Source organism: Hypanus sabinus, chromosome 22, assembly GCF_030144855.1.
Source record: "Hypanus sabinus isolate sHypSab1 chromosome 22, sHypSab1.hap1, whole genome shotgun sequence".
NCBI lineage: Eukaryota > Metazoa > Chordata > Chondrichthyes > Myliobatiformes > Dasyatidae > Hypanus > Hypanus sabinus.
Window position 1 is genome coordinate 23,152,469 of NC_082727.1, and position 19,513 is coordinate 23,171,981.

Below are 19,513 nucleotides of genomic sequence, written 5' to 3' on the forward strand. Positions count from 1 at the left end.
CATTCTCAAAGCCCATTACCCAAATAATGCTTTCCAGCAACTTCAAAGTTTCAGTCCCCTTGGTGTGTCTGCTATCTACGTGAATTCACACAGAACAGCTTGTGTGCTCACTGCCATCCTGATTACCTGCACATCCAAGTCCAAATTCAAAAGTCAGAACCACTTAATCCCTTAGAAAGAGTGATGAAAAAACACCAATAATTGAATGAAATTACTCACACCATTTTAAGCTCTTTTAATTCCTCCCAATCCAAATATTTAGGGTTCAATGCAATACGAAACATTTAATACTCTCAGATCTCAAAAGACTCATCGTAAAACTGCCCCTAGTTCACATCTACAGTTCAGGAGGCTCAATCTTCCTTATACCCTGGAAACAATTAACGCTATATAGAACTATGACAAGTGGGGCAGCTTGTTAGCACAGGGTTTAGCATAACACTAATATGTGCAAGCTGACAAGGTTTAATTCTGCCACTGACTGTAAGGAGTTTGTATGTTCTCCCTGTGACCACGAGGGCTTCCCCCAAGTGCTCCAGTTTTCTCCCACATTCCACAGACGTACAGATTAGCAGGTTAATTGATCACGAGTGTAACTGGATGGTACTGGTTCATTGGGCTGTAAGGGCCTATTGCCATGCTGTATCTCTAATAAATAAAGTTAAAAAAATGTTCCAAAACACCTCACAGATCAAAGATTGACAAGGCACATAACCTTTCCCTCAATGTCAGCAAAAGAGCATTGACTTCAGAAATGGAGATGACACACGTCTGTCTACATCAACTGCGTTGAGCTCGAGAGGTTTGACTGCTTCGAGTTCCTAGGTATGAACATCACCAACAGCCTGTCCTGGGCCATTATGAGACATTAATTAGACGTGTATTAGACACTGAGGACAAGAAAGTTCACCAACACCTCTATTTCCCCAGAAGGCTAAGAAATTTGGCACATTTCCATCGATCCTTACCAATTTTTATCAATATATCATAGAAACATCCTATCTGGATGCACAACGGCTTGGTATGGCAACTGCTCTGCTCGTGACCACAAGAAATGCTATAATCTTGTACCTTATCGTCTACCTGCACTGCACTTTCACTGTATCTGCTGCATTTTATTCTGCATTCTATTATTGTTTTACCTTTTTCTACTTATATGCCCTCTGTAATCTATCTATTTATTTATTTGTTTATTTATTGAGATACAGTGCAGATTAGACCCTACCAGCCCTTCGAGTTGTGCAGCCCAGTAACCCTGAATTTAACCGTAGCCTAATTATGGAACAATTTATAATGACCAATTAACCTACTATCCGATACGTCTTTAGACTGTGGGAGGAAACCGAAGCAGCTGGAGGAAACCCAGAGTCACAGGGAGAATGTACAAACTCCTGAAAGACAGTGGTGGGATATACAGATACTGATCTGTATGAACAGTGTACAAGACAAGCTTTTCACTGTGTATCAGTACATGTGACAATATTAAACCAATTCTAACAATGAGTTAGAGCAGGCAGGCACAAGCTTAATGAAAGAGAAAGCATTTCAGAAGCAACATAATGCCTGTGCACTTGGCAGAGCGCACGTGTGTTTTTACAAATAACTAAATGCCACCTTGCAAAGATTTAGTATAACTGAATGGAGCAGACTTATCATGGAAAGCTGGTACAAAAATTTGGATGCAAGTAGATGTTCCTTGTATGGTTAGGTTTACATACTGGGTATGATAATATTCAATATTATATTTGTCTAAACAAAAACTAAATGGTAGAATATATTTAGTTTACAAAAATGATAGTGATGTATCTACTTTAAGGACTGCTTGCATTTTAATCTATCAATGAAACTAATGAGTAAATGAAAACAGCACACTAACAGAATAATAAATTGGGCTCCAAAACTTCATTTGTTATAGAAGTACAAACAAAAGTGATTAAGAGGTATGCACATACATGGCATTGTTACACTGCACATTTCAATGGTACAGGCGACATGACTCGACTGCTTCCCTTCTGGATCAGCAAAAGTACGCTCTTCCCCAGTCACCAAGTCGCATGGCACGCCCTTCAAATAAAGCACAAGCAGTTCAAATACCTTTTATACTTCTGTTACAGTTCTAAGAATGAGGCATTTCTGCTTTTGATGACTTCAGGATCCCCTTGATTATCCCTGACTAGTTATTCAGCCGGACAAGGACAAGAAGTTCACAACTTGCAAATTGCCATGTCTCCTCTTCACATTACAATTAACATCTACTTTCTCCTCTACATTCAATTTCATTTTCATCCTCCAGAAAGCATATTTTTGACTACCTAGCTAAATCTGTCACAGATGGTGTCTCCTACAGTCACTTGTCTTCTGTGAGTATCCATATTACAATTACAATCCACATTAAGGACGCCTTTTCCTGTCCACAAAAAATTCTCTCAATGGCAAAGTACTAGATATAAAGCAGGAATCTTCACCGGGTCAGTGAGGATCATACTAAACTTATTCTGCTTGAAATTAATTTAAGCTAGATATCAGACATGAATATCAAGTACTAAAATATTAATTAAATTAACTACAAATGCAACTGTTTGCAAACACATCACAACACTTAAGACAACACACACAAAATGCTGGTAGAACACAGCAGGCTAGGCAGCATCTATAGGGAGAAGCAATGTCGACGTTTCGGGCCGAGACCCTTCGTCAGGACAGGTCTCAGCCCGAAACGTCGACATTGCTTCTCCCTATAGATGCTGCCAAGCCTGCTGTGTTCCACCAGCATTTTGTGTGTGTTGTTGTTTGAATTGCCAGCATCTGCAGATTTCCTCGTGTTTGCTCTTAAAATAACACTTAAGACTACATTTAGACAGTCACCAAAGTACAATAGCTAGTATTACATATTTTTATTGCTGAAAATTTCAAACATACTGACAGCATCATTGGTCTTTTGATATATTTCATGTGCGAGCAGTTTCAAAGGACCACAATAAACTCCTGATTTGGCTGCTAAGAAGCTCTGGATGGCCTTGTGTGTTTTTCCACTGTTTGTCGGCCCAGCATGAAAAATTATTTTTCTCTGAATTGCTCTGGCCTCTGGATACCTGAAGGAAAAACATATTTGAATGTTAACTATGTGGAACAAGCTGGAAACAATAAGCAAAGAGCAGAAACATTTCTCAAGAGGCTGTGAGTCAGTTCTTTTCAGTCAATGAGAACTGCAACAGAAAGAATTTGCATTCTAATACTTCCCATAAGCTCAGCATGTCCCTATGTGCTTTGCATCATCCAGGTACTTCACAACTGTAAGGGAGACAACAATAACACGAGGCCTCAGACATATAATGTTAAGTTTTCCACAGAGCTGCCTCACTAGCTGAGTGCTGCCAGCATTTTCAGCTTTTGTTTTTAAATATAGATGAAACTGAAGTGAGGTACTGTAGGCAAGACAGTAACCAATCAATAATATAATAATTGCCAGATTATCTGTTTGTAGTAATGTTGATTGAGGACCCTAGAAAGAATTCCCTTGTTCTTTTTCAAAATACTACCATGGAATCTTTTATATCCACCCGACAGCAGATGAATTCTGGTTTAAAGCTTCAACTAAAGGAACAGAATGACCAAGTTCACTTCTGATCACCTATCATATTCCACCTATCAAACTCCTTGACACCAGTATTTAAAAACACACTAAGGCAAGAAAGCAACAAGCTTTTCATTGCAAGCAATCTGATTCAATCTGGTAGACATAGCAGTTGTCAGGACAAGTCTCAGCAAGAAAAAGCTGATGCAAACGTGAAAATAGGACTGGCACCCTTATCAACTGATAGTAACCTAAGCTTGGATTCATTTTCATTCACAAGGCAGAGCTGCATGAAATTACATCCAAATTAATCTTCAGGTTTTTGTTGTACATTTAATTGATATCCAACCTCAACTCAGAAACCAGAATCAGAATCAGGTTTATATCACCAGCATGTTACATGAAATTTGTTAACTTAGCAGCAGCAGTTTAATGCAATACATAATATAGAAGGGAAAAAATAATAAATAAATCTTATTCAGTATACTTTATACAGTACACATATATAGATTTAAAAATCGTGCAAAAAGCAGAAGTATTATATATTTTTTTAAAAGTGAGGTAGTGTCTGAGGGTTCAATGTCCATTTAGGAATCAGATGGCAGAGGGGAAGAAGCTGTTCCTGAATCGTTGAGTGTGTGCCTTCAGGTTTCTGTACCTCCTACCTGATGGTAACAGTGAGAAAAGTGCATGCCCTGGGTACCAGAGGTCCTTAATAAAGGATGCTGCCTTTCTAAGACACCACTCCCTAAAGATGTCCTGGGTACTTTGTAGGCTAGTACTCAAGATGGAGTTGACTAGGCTTACAACATTCTGCAGCTTCTTTTGGTCCTGTGCAGTAGTCCTTCCATACCAGACAGTGATGTGCCTGTCAGAATGCTCTCCACAGTACAACTATAGAAGTTTTTAAGTGTATTTGTTAATATATTAGAGGTTGTATTTATTAATCCCTTCAAAAATAAAAACCTGGGTTGAGACAGGAATGTGAACTCTTGAAGCCCTTGATGGAAAAATCTTTGCTGCAGGCAGTAGGACAAACTTGCCATGAAAATGGAGACCCCTAGAATTCTGGATCCTCATAACCCCATTCAATGACTCCCATTGAACACATGGAATTCTGTAGTTGCTCAAAATCTTAAGCAACATGCCCAAAATACTGGAGGAATCAGGCAGACTAATAATAAATGTTTACTCCCATCCATAGATGCTGCCTCACCTACTGAGTTCCTCTAGCATTTTGTTGTGAGTATTGCTCCCATTGAAGTGCACAGTCTTTATGCGAAAGCAAAGGCTATAGTTGCCAACCTAATCAGCCGAGACCAGGTTCAGCACTGTGTTTTTGAGAAAGAAGAAAGTCAGGTGGGAAGCCTGTACAATCTTACCAATTGGCTGGTAATCGCAGATCACTAATTTTACGCAGATCCTCCATACAGTCCAACATTGGGAAAATCTGTTTGGCATGTCTCATGAAATATGGAAAGAGATCGTCAACATGACCTGCAAGCAAGTTTTATCATTAAATGAGCTTGCAAGATAAATGTCATAGCATTCCATTCAAATCAGTCAACACACCATGACCTGGACCAGTATTGAAGTAATTAATGAAGAACCTTTTAAATCACCGTGTAAATAATAGCAAGGAGAACAGCAAAAATGCTATACCACTTTGAAAAAAAATAAATGTGATTGTCCTGGTGTTGCCATTTGGACTTGAGATAAGGTGTTGTTCATTCTGGCATGCATCACAGGAGGTACACTCCCTCACAGGTCTTATTCAACAGGAGTGTGCTGGGTGAGGGGACAAGGGAACTTGTGTCAGAGCCTATCAAAGCCAATGAAAAGAAAGCTGATTGGGCTCAGTGAGATGGTGGATGGATGCCAGAGTGAACAAAAATTGCTGGAAATACTTAACATGTTAGGCAATACCTGCAGAAGGAAAGACAGAATTAACCTTTCAGGTTGATCTTTCAAAATTAATGAAGATTTTACAGCATGGTCCCATTTGGTTCATGGAATCCCTAATTACTCTGTACAGCAATCCAGTCACTTAGCCCTGATTCTTTTCTGTGGTCTAGAAACTTTATTCCCCTCAAATGCCTGTACAATTTTCCTTTGATATCAATCATTGTCTTCATTTCTACAACTCTAAAAGCAGGAGCTCCAGGTCATTACCACCCACTGCACAATAAAGTTTTCTCACACCCTTCTACATCGTTGCTTAAGCCTTAAATCAATATCCCCAGGTTCTTACATTATTAACTAATGAAAAAAGTGTTTTGACTACATTATCTAAACCTGGCATAGAATCAATAACATACAACACAAATATGGGCTTAACAGCCCATAATGCCTAACTATGCTAATCCAATTTGCCTGTATTAAGCCTGGACCCTTTTATTATCCAAATACCTTTTAATGTTATAATTGCATCAGCCTCTACCACTTCCTCTGTCAACTTTCCATCTAACCACCATTCTCTCTCTAGAAATACTTACCCTTCAGATCTCCTTTAAATCCCCCCCCATCTGAAATGTTTTACACTCCTCCACCCTAGAAAGCAGACTCTATTACCTATTCTACCTGTGCTGCTCATAATCTTATCAGCCTGCACAAGGGCACCCTCAGCCTCCTATGCTCCAATGAACAGACCCAGCCTATCCAATTTCTCCTGTAACTAAGACCACCAAGCAATGCAACATCCCGTCAAACCTCTTCTGTATTCTTTCTATTGCTAAACCTGTCCTTCAGAGGAAACCAGAAAAGTACACAATACCCCTAGGGTACCTGCAACATGACTCCCCAACTCTTACACTCAATGCCTGTAGGGAAGCATGCCAAATGTCTTCTTCTCCACCCTATCTGCTATGAACTTGCACCACAAGATCTCTTTGTCCATCAACACTCCTAATGTCCCTGCCTTTTAATCCACCACGTCCTGCCAGTATTTGAAGCCCCTAGATGAATTACCTCACACTTGTCTGAATTAAAGTCCACCTGGCACAGTTCTTCCAACTTTTCAGTTGATCAATGTCCCACTGTGCCCTTGGGCAACCTTCATCTCCATCTACAACTCCAATTTTCCTGTCATCAGCAAACACGCTAATTAAACTACCTCATACATAGGACAAAGGTCCCTGCACCAATCCCTACAGCACATCACTATTTACACTCCACAACTGACTTCGACCAACGATGAAGAAAATTTTAGACTGTGTTAGTAAAAACATCTCAGATCCCCAATGCTTAACCTTCTGCACCAGTCTATCACGTAGCACATTTTCATAAACACCACATTTATTGTCCTGCCTTTTAATTACTTACCTCCTCAAAAATCCCTATCAGATTTGTGACACAGGATTTCCCCTGCAAAAAATTATCCAACTCACCCTAAACAGTCCCTGCCTTTCTAAATGAAGCTAAGTACTCACTTAGAAATGTTGTCCAATATTTTCCCTACTATTAATGCAAGGCTCAACAGAATAATACCTATCCTCCAGTCTTCTAGTACCTCACTCAAGGCTAACAAAAATACAAACATTTTCAGAACCCCAGCAACTTCATTCCTTGTTTCCTAGACCAGATCCCATCCAGCCTGGAGACTTTTCTGACATTACTGTTTACTCTGTGAGCTTACATGAGCAAGGAATTTCATTGCATACTGGTCTATGGAGGAACTGTGTTATGGAGAGAGGTTGAGCAGGCTAAGATTTTATACAATGAAGCATCGAGGAATGAGGTGTGACCTTACAGAGGTGTATAAAATAGGGCGAGTGCAGACAGTCTTTTTCCCCCAGGGCAAGAGAATCAAGAACTAGACAACACAGATTTAGAGTGAGAGAAGAGAAATTTAATAGAAACCAAAGGGATAACTTTTTCATCCAGAGGGTGGTCTGTATACGAAATGAGCTACCAGAGGAAATGGCTGAGGCAGACACATTCACATTTAAAATATGGTACACAGATGGGAAAGGTATGGAGGAATATGAGACAAACACGGGTAAATGAGACCAGGTTATATGGAAATCTTGGTCAGCATGGATCGGACAGGTCGATGGGCTTTGTTTCCATGTTGAATGACTCTATGATTTCCTCCTTAACTGATACAAACATGACCCAAGATTATCAGTGAACCCCTCCACCACCATTCTCCCCAGTGAATGACAACGTGAAGTATAATTTACCCAAATGCTAATTCTCTATCAACCTTCTTTGCCCAAGGAGATTAATCTCAGCCTCTACAAGCGAAAAACTAGCAGTTCAAAATCCTCATTTATGGTTCCAATGTGATATGCCAGAATGTTAGTACTACCCTGAACAACTCTCTTTTGACTTCCCTCACTTTCCCCCGACCAGAGATGCAGTATGGAGACTTGCAAGGGCCCCAGTTACACTTGCCTTTTCATTGGTCACATGGAGTAATCCATACTTCAAACCTACAGTGACAATGATCCACAACAAATCTCCACGACAGTAATGACTGCACTGGAGTAGTCAAGTAGAACTCTTCAGTTTTTAACTTCACTATCAACTTCCATCCTGCTTTCAAATTCACTCGGTTCAACTCTGGAACCTCTCTCTCCCCTTTCTTGATCTATCTCTACCCTAAGAGGCAGAATATCTACTTACATCTACTACAAACCCATCGACTCCCAGAGTTACCTCAAATACATCTCTTCCCACCCTGTCACTTGCAAAGTATACAATTCCCTTGTGTCCACTGCATCTGTTCTCTTTTCACTCCTCACTAGTTCCCTTAGTCCTCACCTACCACCCCACCAGCCTGCACACCCAACATACATTCTCTGCAGCTTCTGCCATCTCCAATGGGATCTCACCACAAGAACACTATGCCCTCCCCTATCCACTGGAATCTCCCCCTACTTCTGCCCCCCCCATCAATCCCCCTTCTGGCACTTATCCCTGAACTGTGCTGGGCGTTGCACCTGCCCCCTACATCTCTTCCATCTCCACCACTCAGGGCCCTAAACAGTGCTTCCAGGTGAGGCAGTCCTTCATATGTGAATTCTATGCTGTTATTTATTCTATCCAGTGCTTCTGATGCAGTCTCTGAGAAATGAGACCGTCAGTGAGACCCAACTGACTGGGAGGCCACTTCGTCGAGCACCTTCACTCCATCCACTGTACAGGACAGGAGCTCTGAGTGGCCATCTATTTTTATTCAACTTCCCCTTCTCACAGCCTCCTCTACTACCAGTTTGAGGCCAGTTGTAGCTTGAAGGAAAAACACCTTATATTCTGCCTTGGTAGTCTCTGACCTAACACTTGAACACTGACTTCTCCAACTTCCAGCAACCACTTCCTTCTGTCCCTTTCCTTTATCCCCCTTGATCCCACTGACCCCATCACCCTGTCTCCTTACCCCCACCACCTGCCCATTACACATATTCCTTCCACTGATACCTGTCCCCTACCAGATTCATTCTTCTATAGCACTTTGTCACTTCCACCTATCACCTCCCAGCGTCGGACATTATTCCCACCCTCAGCTGCCTATCAACTCCCCCCTTCACCTGTTTTCACCTTTGAATTTGCTCCACTCCGTCCCTCCACACATTCTTACACTAGGTATTGCTCTTTCTTCCCAATCCTTCAGTCTCGATCCAAAATGTCAATTGTACATTTCTTTCCATAGACGCTGCCTGACCCACAGAATACTCCCAGACCCTTTACGTGCTGCACCAGATTTTCAGCATCTGAACTCTTGTGTCTGCATATTTCCAGCATTTCTGTTTTAGTTTAGATTTCATTTCAGAGAAATGTCACTGAGCCTACGTTCAGAGAAATCTCTTGTGCCATAGCTGGAAATATATTCTGTACTAAAGGCATAAATATTGGTAACACTTACCTGCACCACAGCAGATATCATTAAGAATAATGTGCAAATCCACACTCAAGGAATCAACTTCCATCACGTACTTCCGAAAACTAATGAAGGCCTGGTGGAAAAGGCGAGCTATGAAAAAAAAGGATTATATAAAATAGTGAAAAACCTATTTCCTGCATAAAGACAAAATATTTACTTGTTTTCCTCTCAATCTCAAAAAATTTAGATCTAAGATTACCACCCCTGCTGAAGTATAGTTTTTTAGAACTAGGTTCAGCTCTAAAATACCGGTACTCCAGCTTCAAGAATATTCTTAACTTTCATTTCTGTCAACCAATTTTCTGCTGCCAAGTTCTATCACACTTTCTCTAAACAAATATACTTTCACCCTTCTTTCCTCCAACAAGATTGCCCTTAAGCGCAACTTTTGCTCGCATAACATAATATGTCTTGACATTTCAATTTCAGTCCACCACCCAATGATGAGCACGCTGGCAGGTTATTTGGTCACTGTAACCTACATCTTGGTGTAGGTGCTTGATAGCATAATGAAAGAGGAAATGTGAGAGAGAATGGATTACAAGGATATAAGTGAGGAAAGTAATGATGGGATAGCTGAGAGCCAGCAGAGTCTCTACTGGGCCAAAGCACCTCTTCTATGTCAAAAGGAAAAGTGACATAGAAGGAGGCTGAAATGTAACACTAATGCTGAAAAATGACATGACACTGAAAAAACAATCTGGAAGAAATTATGTCCACAGGACAAGCAACAGCACTCAGAAAACCTTTTTACAAGGGAACAGTAAAAGAACAATCTGTGCTACACAGCGACAAATAATCTCCACACTGAGAGTCATTAGGATCATTGCAGAAAGCAATGACAATATCACCTCTACTGACCCTAGTGCTATGAGTATTAAGGTTAAATTCAAAATTGTGAGCAACGCAGCAGAGGGAGTCAATCTGAGGCACAGGTGCTCCAAAGCTTCTGCTAGGCAATGAGACTAAGCTCCCCTAGCAATGATGTTAATAGAAATCATTTTCTTACTGACAGCAATGAGTCAGACAGAACAGTGCTTAACACCAGGGTGCAGAAAACAGACATCCACACCAACAGCAATGAAATTTGTACAACTTCTCTACCATAAGCAATGAGAGAAATTAGTCAAAGAGAACTGATTTTGGTATCGCATACAGTAATACTGAGATAACTGCCCTCCACAAGGTGAGCAATGAGAGAGAAACTGCCTCAAGTCCATTATCCCCATGTTCATGCTGTAGACAAGACTGAGTCCTATTCAAAGCATAATTTCCCCTGACTGCCTCAGGCCATAGTTCTGCAATGTTACTGGCTGCACTGACTGAACCTGCTTGCTATATCAAAAATGTTTTATCTACCCATTTAGCAAGTCTTCCTTTTCAGTACTCACAGTTTCAACACTATTCGTCCATCCTAAAACATTAAATATTGTGAAGTTAAGAGCCTGTAATTAGAGACCTTGAGTTTCTCAAGAAAGATACATCCTTCGAGAACAACTTAAAGTCCCCATCACAGCCTCAAACGACAACGACCATATTCTGTGGTCCTAGTTTAAATAGTTTAGGCTAAGCAATTTTCATCTGAGACCTTGAAAGGACAATGGATTAGGAGCATAAATAAGGAAAAGAACACAGGACATTCTTCACGTAAACAATGACAGTGGGAAGGCAGCAAGAGCAAACTCCTTCACAGTCTGGGATGGGGCAGAAGGGCAGAGAGCACAGCCTATAATGGAAGGATGAGTTTGTTAAGAAGCATCTCTCCAAGTAGGGGTGGCAAGGTGGAGATATGTCTCTACCAAAGGAGGAGTAGGGCACTCCTTCCCTTCGCTAGTCTCCAGGTCACCATTGGGCTAGGTGTAGCACCTGCTTTGCCCCCTGATCATGGTCACATAAAGCCGTGGGAGCAGGTGGTGGATGGTCATATCACAAGCCATGGTTATGTGACCACTGGCACCCAGGCAGACAATCACTATGGACTATTGAAAATGGCTGGGGTCACCCATCTTGTAAGGACATTGCCCAGAGGCAATGACAAACCATTTCTGTAGAAAATATTGCCAAGAACAATCATGGTCATCAGTGATCGCCCATGTCATTTGACACGGCATATAACGAATAAACTCTCCAAATATCCAATTGTTTGTCTATATCCATTTATTGTAAAACCCTGTAAAGGATGGGGCCTTTGCTTATAGCAACAAACAGTATCCTTGAATAAAACCAGATTCAAAGCTACAAACATTCAATTGTAAACCCGGATAAAGAATTCAAGTGAATCAGAAAGAAAGTCCAACAGTCCAAAGGAGCAAAGAAGCTGCTTTTGTGTTTATACTTTCTAGATATTTGGAGAAAGTACAGATCAACTTACAACATTCAATATATCACAAGCAGATAGCATACTACAAGGTTTTTATCACCTACCATCCAAGCCATTTTCATTTCCCAACCGCTGCATCTCTTTTCTTTTGTAAAATTTATTCAAGACCTTAAGAGCCTCATCTAAAAAAAACAAAATTGTTGGAAATTATCATATCACTTAACACCAAGAACGAAAGACAGCCACTCTATTCATGCGTCTGTAACTGACCAACCTATTTCTAAATCAAAGGAAGGGGTTGATATGTCAAAATAAACAGAGTGGCTGAAAACTAAGTTAAAAACATGAGGCCTTTTTTGCAGGATCACACCCAGGACTCTGGGTGCAATTATATCAGAACCATTTGTTTATTTGTAGGTGAAGGTGTTGCTGAAAGGAAGATAGGTCACGAAGCCTTAGCCTTTACTCAATGAAGCTGCTTCTGAAAGAGATTGCCAGGGTGGATGCTATAAGGACATTTTCCTCAGTGGGGCTATCTAAACCAGTAGTCCCCAACCACCGGACTACAAAGTGTGTGCTACCGGGCCGCGAGGAAACGATTATGAGTCAGCTGCACCTTTCCTCATTCTCTCTCACGCCCACTGTTGAATTTGAACGCACACGTGGTCATCACCCACGCGAGGTCATCAGTCGCCTAAACGCAGTGATACCCTCACGCCAGGGATCACTGGTTGGCCTCGGGTAACCGGACACCTCACACAGCCAGTGAGAAGTACCGTTGCTACTGGCCTGGAGCACAGACAGATGGGCGCACCTTTTAGCACTACCTACAAGGAGGGTGGGCATGCACCCTGTCACACTCCTCACTCGGTCGGTCACTCTCTCCGGACTGCGACCGCCGCGGCCCTGGCACGGGGACCTCCGGCCCATACCTTGTCCTCTCACTGGTGTGTTGGAAATGATTTTATATGTTCATTCAAGGAAAACATGCACTGTGTATTTAATATCCTTTCTTTGCTTTCTTTTTAAATCTTTTTATTAGTTTTAAACAAACATAAATGAAACATGAATACAAAGTGCTTGAGAGTACATAATTAATAGTTTAAATAGACATTCAGATGTATAATAATAAAAATATATAACCTCTCAAACTCAGAACATTAATGAACAAAGAAGTAAAAGGAGAAAAAAAAAGAAAAACCCCCAAAAAAAAGAGGAAAAAAAAACAAAAAACACTAACCAACATGGGCCACTGAATAATATTTAGTATTTAATATCCAAACGTTACTTAAAATGTTATGATGCTATTGACTTATAAGTGAGTTATAATTGACTTAACACTATATTCATGTGAGGAAAATATGCACTTGTGGCGACCCACTTTCTGCGCAGGCGAACCGGCTCACAAATAGTCAGCGCACGGGGGGAGACTTTGGTAATGCACCTCTGATATTTCCACCTGGAGAGGGGGGCGCTAGGGATTTAAATGCCAGCACCGCGAAGTTTGAATAAACTAGTCTCAAAATGACTTACCAACTGCGTGTTGTTATTTCAGCGCTGTGTGTAGCACATCACTACATTGGTGATCCCAACGGTTCAAACGGGATTTGGACCAAAGATGACCAACTCTTCATCTGTTCACGCAGTTTCGCTAAAACTGCCGACTTTCTGGACACTGCGACTACGTGTGTGGTTTAGCCAAGCAGAAGCCCAGTTCCAGATTCGGCAGATATCCTCTGATTCCACAAGTTACTACCACGTGGTGAGTGCCCTTGACCAGGAGACGGCTGCCCAGCTTGCAGATTTCATACAGTCACCCCCGGAAGAAGGCAAATATGAAGCATTCAAGGCGCTGCTCATTAGGACCTTTGGCCTCTCACGGCGTGAGCGGGATGCCCGCCGGCTTCACCTGGACGGTTTGGGAGACAGACTGCAGTCAGCATTGATGAACGAGATGCTGTCCCTGGCTGACGGACACAAGCCCTGCCTCATGTTCGAGCAAGCATTCCTAGAGTGACTGCCCGAGGACATACATCTGCTGCTGGCTGACGCAGATTTCAGCAACCCCCGAAAGGTGGCGGCCTGGGCAGACGTGCTGTGGAAAGCCAAGAGGGAGAGCGTGGCGTCCGTCCGTCAGATTACCAGGCCACGCGCCCAACAGCAGGCCAGGCCAGACCAGGCCCGGCAGGGGGGCGCACACAACACAGAGGCAGGAGTGAGGAGGCCAGTGAATAGTGGTGTTTCTACCACCAGCGGTGGGGCACAAAAGCCCGCCGTTGTCGCCCGCCCTGCAAGGGCCAGGGCCAGCTGCCGCTAATGACTATGGCGGCTGGCCACCAGGACAGCCTCCAAACGGCAGCTCGATACGGACCTATGGCACCCGCACACTGCAGCTGCAGTTCGGCGCCAGCCGGTTCACGTGGGACTTCACACTGGCCATGGTGGCCCGGCCACGGTGGCCCAACCACTCCTGGGGGCGGACTTCTTGCAAGCTCACAGCCTGCTAGTCGACTTGCAAAGGAAAAGACTGGTACATGCCGAGACTCCAGACATTCTCCCTGGGTGAAGCCAAGTTGCCGGCACCACATCTGGACTCCATCACGCTGTCGGACAACGAATTCACCAGAATCCTGGCGGACTTTCCATTGATTCTGGCACCACAGTTCACGGCAGCCATGCCCAGACACGGGGTACACATTCCGATCCAGGGACCACCCCTCCACAACCGCGCACGAAGGCTCCCCCCCCCCCCAGAAAGCTCCACCTGTCGAAGGAGGAGTTCAAGAGGATGGAGGAATTGGGGATCGTACGGAGGTCCGACAGCCCATGGGCCTCACCCCTGCACATGGTGCTCAAAGCAGCTGGGGATTGGAGACCATGTGGCGACTACCGCAGACTGAATGAGGCTACCACTCCAGACCACTACCCCGTGCCGCACATACAGGACTTTGCAGCAAATCTGCACGGGGCAAGAATCTTTTCCAAAGTAGACCTCGTCCGGGGATACCATCAAATCCTGGTGCACCCTTAAGACATCCCAAAAACAACACTCATCACCCTGTTCAGCCTGTTCGAGTTCCTCCGAATGCCATTCGGCCTGAAGAATGCCACACAGACGTTCCAGTGGCTAATGGACATGGTGGGACGTGAACTGGACTTTGCGTTCATCTACTTGGATGACATCCTTATAGCCAGCAGTTGTCGTCAGGAGCACCTATCCCACCTCCGCCAGCTCTACTCCCGCCTGAGTGATTTCAGCCTCACAATCAACCCGGCCAAATGTCAGTTTGGTCTCGATACCATCGACTTCCTGGGCCACAGGATTACCAAAGATGGGGCAACACCTCTACCCGCCAAGGTAGACGCGATCTGCCACTTTGTCCGACCCAACACGGTCAAAGGCCTGCAGGAGTTCATTGGTACGGTGAACTTCTACCACCGTTTCCTCCCCTCAGCAGCCCGTATCATGCGCCCTTTGTACACCCTGATGTCGGGTAAAGGCAAGGACATTACTTGGGACGAGGAGGCCGTGGCCGCTTTCGTTAAAGCCAAGGAAGCCTTGGCAGATGTCGCGATGCTGGTGCACCCCAGAACGGACGTTCCGACCGCCCTCATGGTGGACACATCCGACACAGCAGTCGGTGGGGTGCTGGAGCAGCTCATCAAGGGGTGCTGGCAACCCCTGGTGTTCTTCAGCAAGCACCTACAACCACCCAAACTCAAGTACAGTGCTTTCCACCGGGAGCTGTTGGCACTGTATCTGGCAATCCGGCATTTCAGGTACTTCTTAGAAGGCAGGCCGTTCGCTGCGTTCACGGACCACAAAACGTTGACCTTCGTGTTCACGAATGTGTCCGATCCTTGGTCAGTTCGCCAGCAGCAACATCTGTGCTACATCTCCAAATACACGACTGACATCCAGCATGTCTCAGAAAAGGACAACGTCATGGCGGATGCACTCTCCAGACCACCTGTCCAGGCCCTGTCCCTGGGGGTGGACTATGCAGCACTGGCGGGGGCACAGCAGGCAGACGACGAGATGCCCAGCTACAGGACCGCAGTCTCGGGTTTGCAGCTGCAGGACTTTCTCGTAGGCCCAGGTGATGGGACCCTCCTGTGCGACGTGGCTACCGGCCAACCTCGCCCCATCGTCCCGGCAGCCTGGAGGCGGCGAGATTTCGACCCCATACACGGTTTGGCGCACCCATCTATCAGGACAACCATCCGGCTGGTCTCCAGCAAGTTCGCGTGGCACGGTCAGTGAATGGGCCAGGACATGCGCGCAGTGCCAAACAGCCAAGGTGCAGCGGCACACTAAAGCCCCGCTGCAGCAGTTCGAACCCACCCACCGGAGGTTCGACCACATTCATGTGGATGTCGTGGGCCCCCTACCAGTGTCCCGAGGAGCACGGTTCCTCCTAACTATGGTAGACCGGTTCACGAGGTGGCCAGAGGTGATCCCGCTCACCAACACATCTGCCGATTCCTGCGCCCGAGCACTGATTGCAATCTGGGTAGCACGCTTCGGGGAACTGGCCCACATTACCTCCGACAGAGACGCCCAGTTCACCTCCAGCCTGTGGTCGGCTGTGGCCAGCCTGTTGGGAACGCAGCTGCACCACACAACTGCCTACCACCCACAGTCGAACGGACTGGTGGAATGCTTCCACCATCACTTGAAGTCAGTTCTCATGGCCTGCCTGAGAGGACCTAACTGGGTGGACGAGCTTCCCTGGGTCCTGCTTGGAATTTGTACAGCGCCCAAAGAGGATTCGCATGCCTCGTTGGCCGAGTTGGTGTATGGTGCACCCTTGGCCATCCCGGGAGAGTTCATACCAGCCCCAAGGGGGCAAGAGGAAGAACCCGCAGCAGTCCTGGACAGGCTACGCGAAAGGCTTGGCAACCTGGCGCCCATACCGACTTCACAGCACGGACGGACCCTGACCCATATACCCAAAGACCTGCAGAACTGTAAGTTTGTGTTTATACAAAGGGGCCGACAGCGGGCACTGCTACAGCAGCTGTACGAGGGGCCATTCAAGGTGATCAACAACAACGGGTCCACGTACTTTCTGGACATGGGAGGGAGAGAGGAGGTTTTCACGGTGGACCGACTCAAACCAGCCCATGTGGACTTGGCACAGCCGGTCAAGGTTCAGGCACCGCGGCACAGAGGCAGACCTCCCAAACAGAGGCTGATCCAGAATGTGGACATTGGGGGGTGTATCGCCGGTTCGGGGGGGGGGGGGGGTGGTTTATGTGGCGACCCACTTTCTGCGCAGGCGAACCGGCTCACAAATAGCCAGCGCACGGAGGGAGACTTTGGTAATGCACCTCTGACGTCATTTCCGCCCGGAGAGGGCGGGCGCTAGGGATTTAAATGCCAGCGCCGCGAAGTTTGAATAAACTAGTCTCGAAACAACTTACCAACTGCTTGTCGTTATTTCAGCGCTGTGTGTAGCACATCGCTACTCATTGTGTGTTTAATATTAAATTAGTTAGATAAACCCTTTTAGAAACAAAATTGAGTGTATTAGCCCCTTATAAGTGACTTATAGTTGACTATATTTCGGTCGTGATTAACATCCCCACCCCCCCACCCCCAAGTCGGCCAGTCTGCAAGAATATTGTCAATATTAAACCGGTCCATTGTGCAAAAAAGGTTGGGTGACCCCTGATGTAAACTAGGTGATGGGGTGTCATAGGTTAATTAAGAGTAACTCACTTAAATCCTCAGAAGATTTTTTTCTCTCAGAAGGTTGTGATTCTTTGGAATTCTTTACCCCAAAGAACTGTTTGGGGGGGAGTGGGGGCAGGAGGCAAAGACAGAGACATTTGAACTATAAGGAAGTCAAATTGTATGGGGTGATGGTGGGAAAAAAATGCTCTTCAGACCAAAATTTGATCAGCCTTGAGCTTGCCAAAGAACAGAAGTTTTTTTTTCATCTTTCTCAAGGAAATATTTATGAAGCGGTGTAGCCCACACATGCTGCACAGTGAGACGGGATTACCTCCCTCCTAGTTTCCACAACCCTCCAGCCTTCACTTTCATCTTTCCATCAACTACCACGTGTTTATCCATTTATGCAATCTCTTCTCCCCCTTTGTCATACCAGACTGAACATCACAACACTCCCCACCCTGGCCCGGCCACATCCATCGTACCCCTGTGAAAATCCCCCCCCCCCCAACCCTCCCTTATCTTCATCACCCCACTCCAGCTCCAACATATCTGCACCATCACTCTCCCAGTTTCCGCTAGCCCCACCAACTCCTCTGCACTTCAGGCCTTAACCCCATGCTTCACCCCTTTCGCCATTCCTCTCTCCCCGGGCTCACTCACTCTTATTCAGGCTCTGGCTCAGCTCCGCTCCCACGTTGCCCTCGGGCCCCGCGCTGAACCTGGCCGGCAGTGGTACGAACAGCGTCGTGTCCGGCGGCTTGGCGCCGCTATCGCTCGCGAAGCGGAGCGGGTTGGCGGGGGAGCGGAGCGCGGTGCCGGGACCATGGCCTAAGGCAAGGCCGAGGCCACAGCGCCGCGTCCGCCCCAGGAACCTCAGGCTGCGGCCGGCAAACATCACCGTTCAGGCCTCCATCGCAACCGAGGACCCGGAGGAAGTGACCTCAGTACGCCTCAATCCCAATGAATCAATGGCTACGAAGAGTAGGGGACAAAATCCAGATCAGACTATAGCAGTGGGAAATCAATAGTACAAAATATCCCTGATAACATGCGACAAACGATATAAAAGAGACAGGCACCAGACGGACAGCCAGACAACGATTACCCTGGTGACGGCTCTGGCTCCTCCTTCGGAGGGGAGGCAATGCCAAACGCCCCCTGGCGGCAGGAGGAGGAGCAACGTCCTCATTGCACTTGCACCGGGCGTCGCCGCTTATTCTCGTTCTTCTTGTAAAGTTTAATGGCGTTTGGCAGATAAAAGGAGCGTTACCGCCACCTTATGTCGGAGCGTGGAGCAAAGAAACAGGAAGTTCTCCCATTAAATTGCCCTCCAAATAAAAAATCATAACATCAAAAAAGTTAAATGCTTTTCAGAAAGTCAAATACGCATTCGAACAAACTTTCCATTGTAAACTCTGTCTGTCCCAAAGGTTTCAATTTAACAATTAGATGTTCCTTTTGCGCCTCATGGGAACTACAAACAATACATGCTGCACTGTTTCTTGACAAGTGCACTCCCTACAAGTGAGTGCCTACATGCATATTAATTCTGCACAAAGTACTGTTCAACCTGTTATGTGAACGTGTAAGTATAACATCTTCTCTCCTTTTATACCCACCTCCCAGATGATTTCCCACCGTCTGAATTTTATATGAATGCCGAACTTCCTTTTTCTTATCACAACTTTGTTGCCACAGTGATTAAATGGACTTTTAATTCTGGCTTTCACCTCCCCCTTATGCCAAGGCTCCACTACATGTATATCAGTAATTTTAAGTGATTGCTTGGGTAGAACGTCTGCCACCTCGTTTCCTTCAACCACAACAAGGACAGTAACCCATAGGAAATGAATACACCAGCCTAGACCCTGCAGCCTGTAGATGTTGTCCAATCTCAAGAAGAACCTCTGGTCTACAATTTGAAATTTAATAGAAGTCAAGACTGAGAATGTGTACTTCTTCAAACCATTCCAGGGCTAAAATAATAGCAACCATCTCAGACATGAATACTGATACTTTGATAATCTTAATAGTCACCTGAAACGTTGGAAA

At 45.1% G+C, this 19,513-nt stretch overlaps 1 protein-coding gene across 3 annotated transcripts in view; it reads right to left on the minus strand.

Moving 5' to 3' along the window:
- supv3l1 (SUV3-like helicase) overlaps positions 1 to 18,498 on the minus strand; it is a 45,838-nt gene extending 27,340 nt beyond the window's left edge. Inside the window, exons 1-6 of one of the 3 annotated variants that reach the window (XM_059947299.1) lie at positions 18,122 to 18,498; positions 11,883 to 11,960; positions 9,441 to 9,548; positions 4,957 to 5,071; positions 2,924 to 3,092; positions 1,953 to 2,064 (exon numbers count right to left, since the gene is read on the minus strand). In XM_059947299.1, the coding sequence (XP_059803282.1) occupies positions 1,953 to 2,064; positions 2,924 to 3,092; positions 4,957 to 5,071; positions 9,441 to 9,548; positions 11,883 to 11,960; positions 18,122 to 18,356 (817 nt within the window). In that variant the 5' untranslated portion in view covers positions 18,357 to 18,498. Of the gene's footprint in view, positions 1 to 1,952; positions 2,065 to 2,919; positions 3,093 to 4,956; positions 5,072 to 9,440; positions 9,549 to 11,882; positions 11,961 to 13,311; positions 13,421 to 18,121 lie in introns of those variants that run through there. The other 2 variants (XM_059947300.1, XM_059947301.1) reach the window with 2 other exon arrangements.
- Positions 18,499 to 19,513: the final 1,015 nt, after the last annotated feature.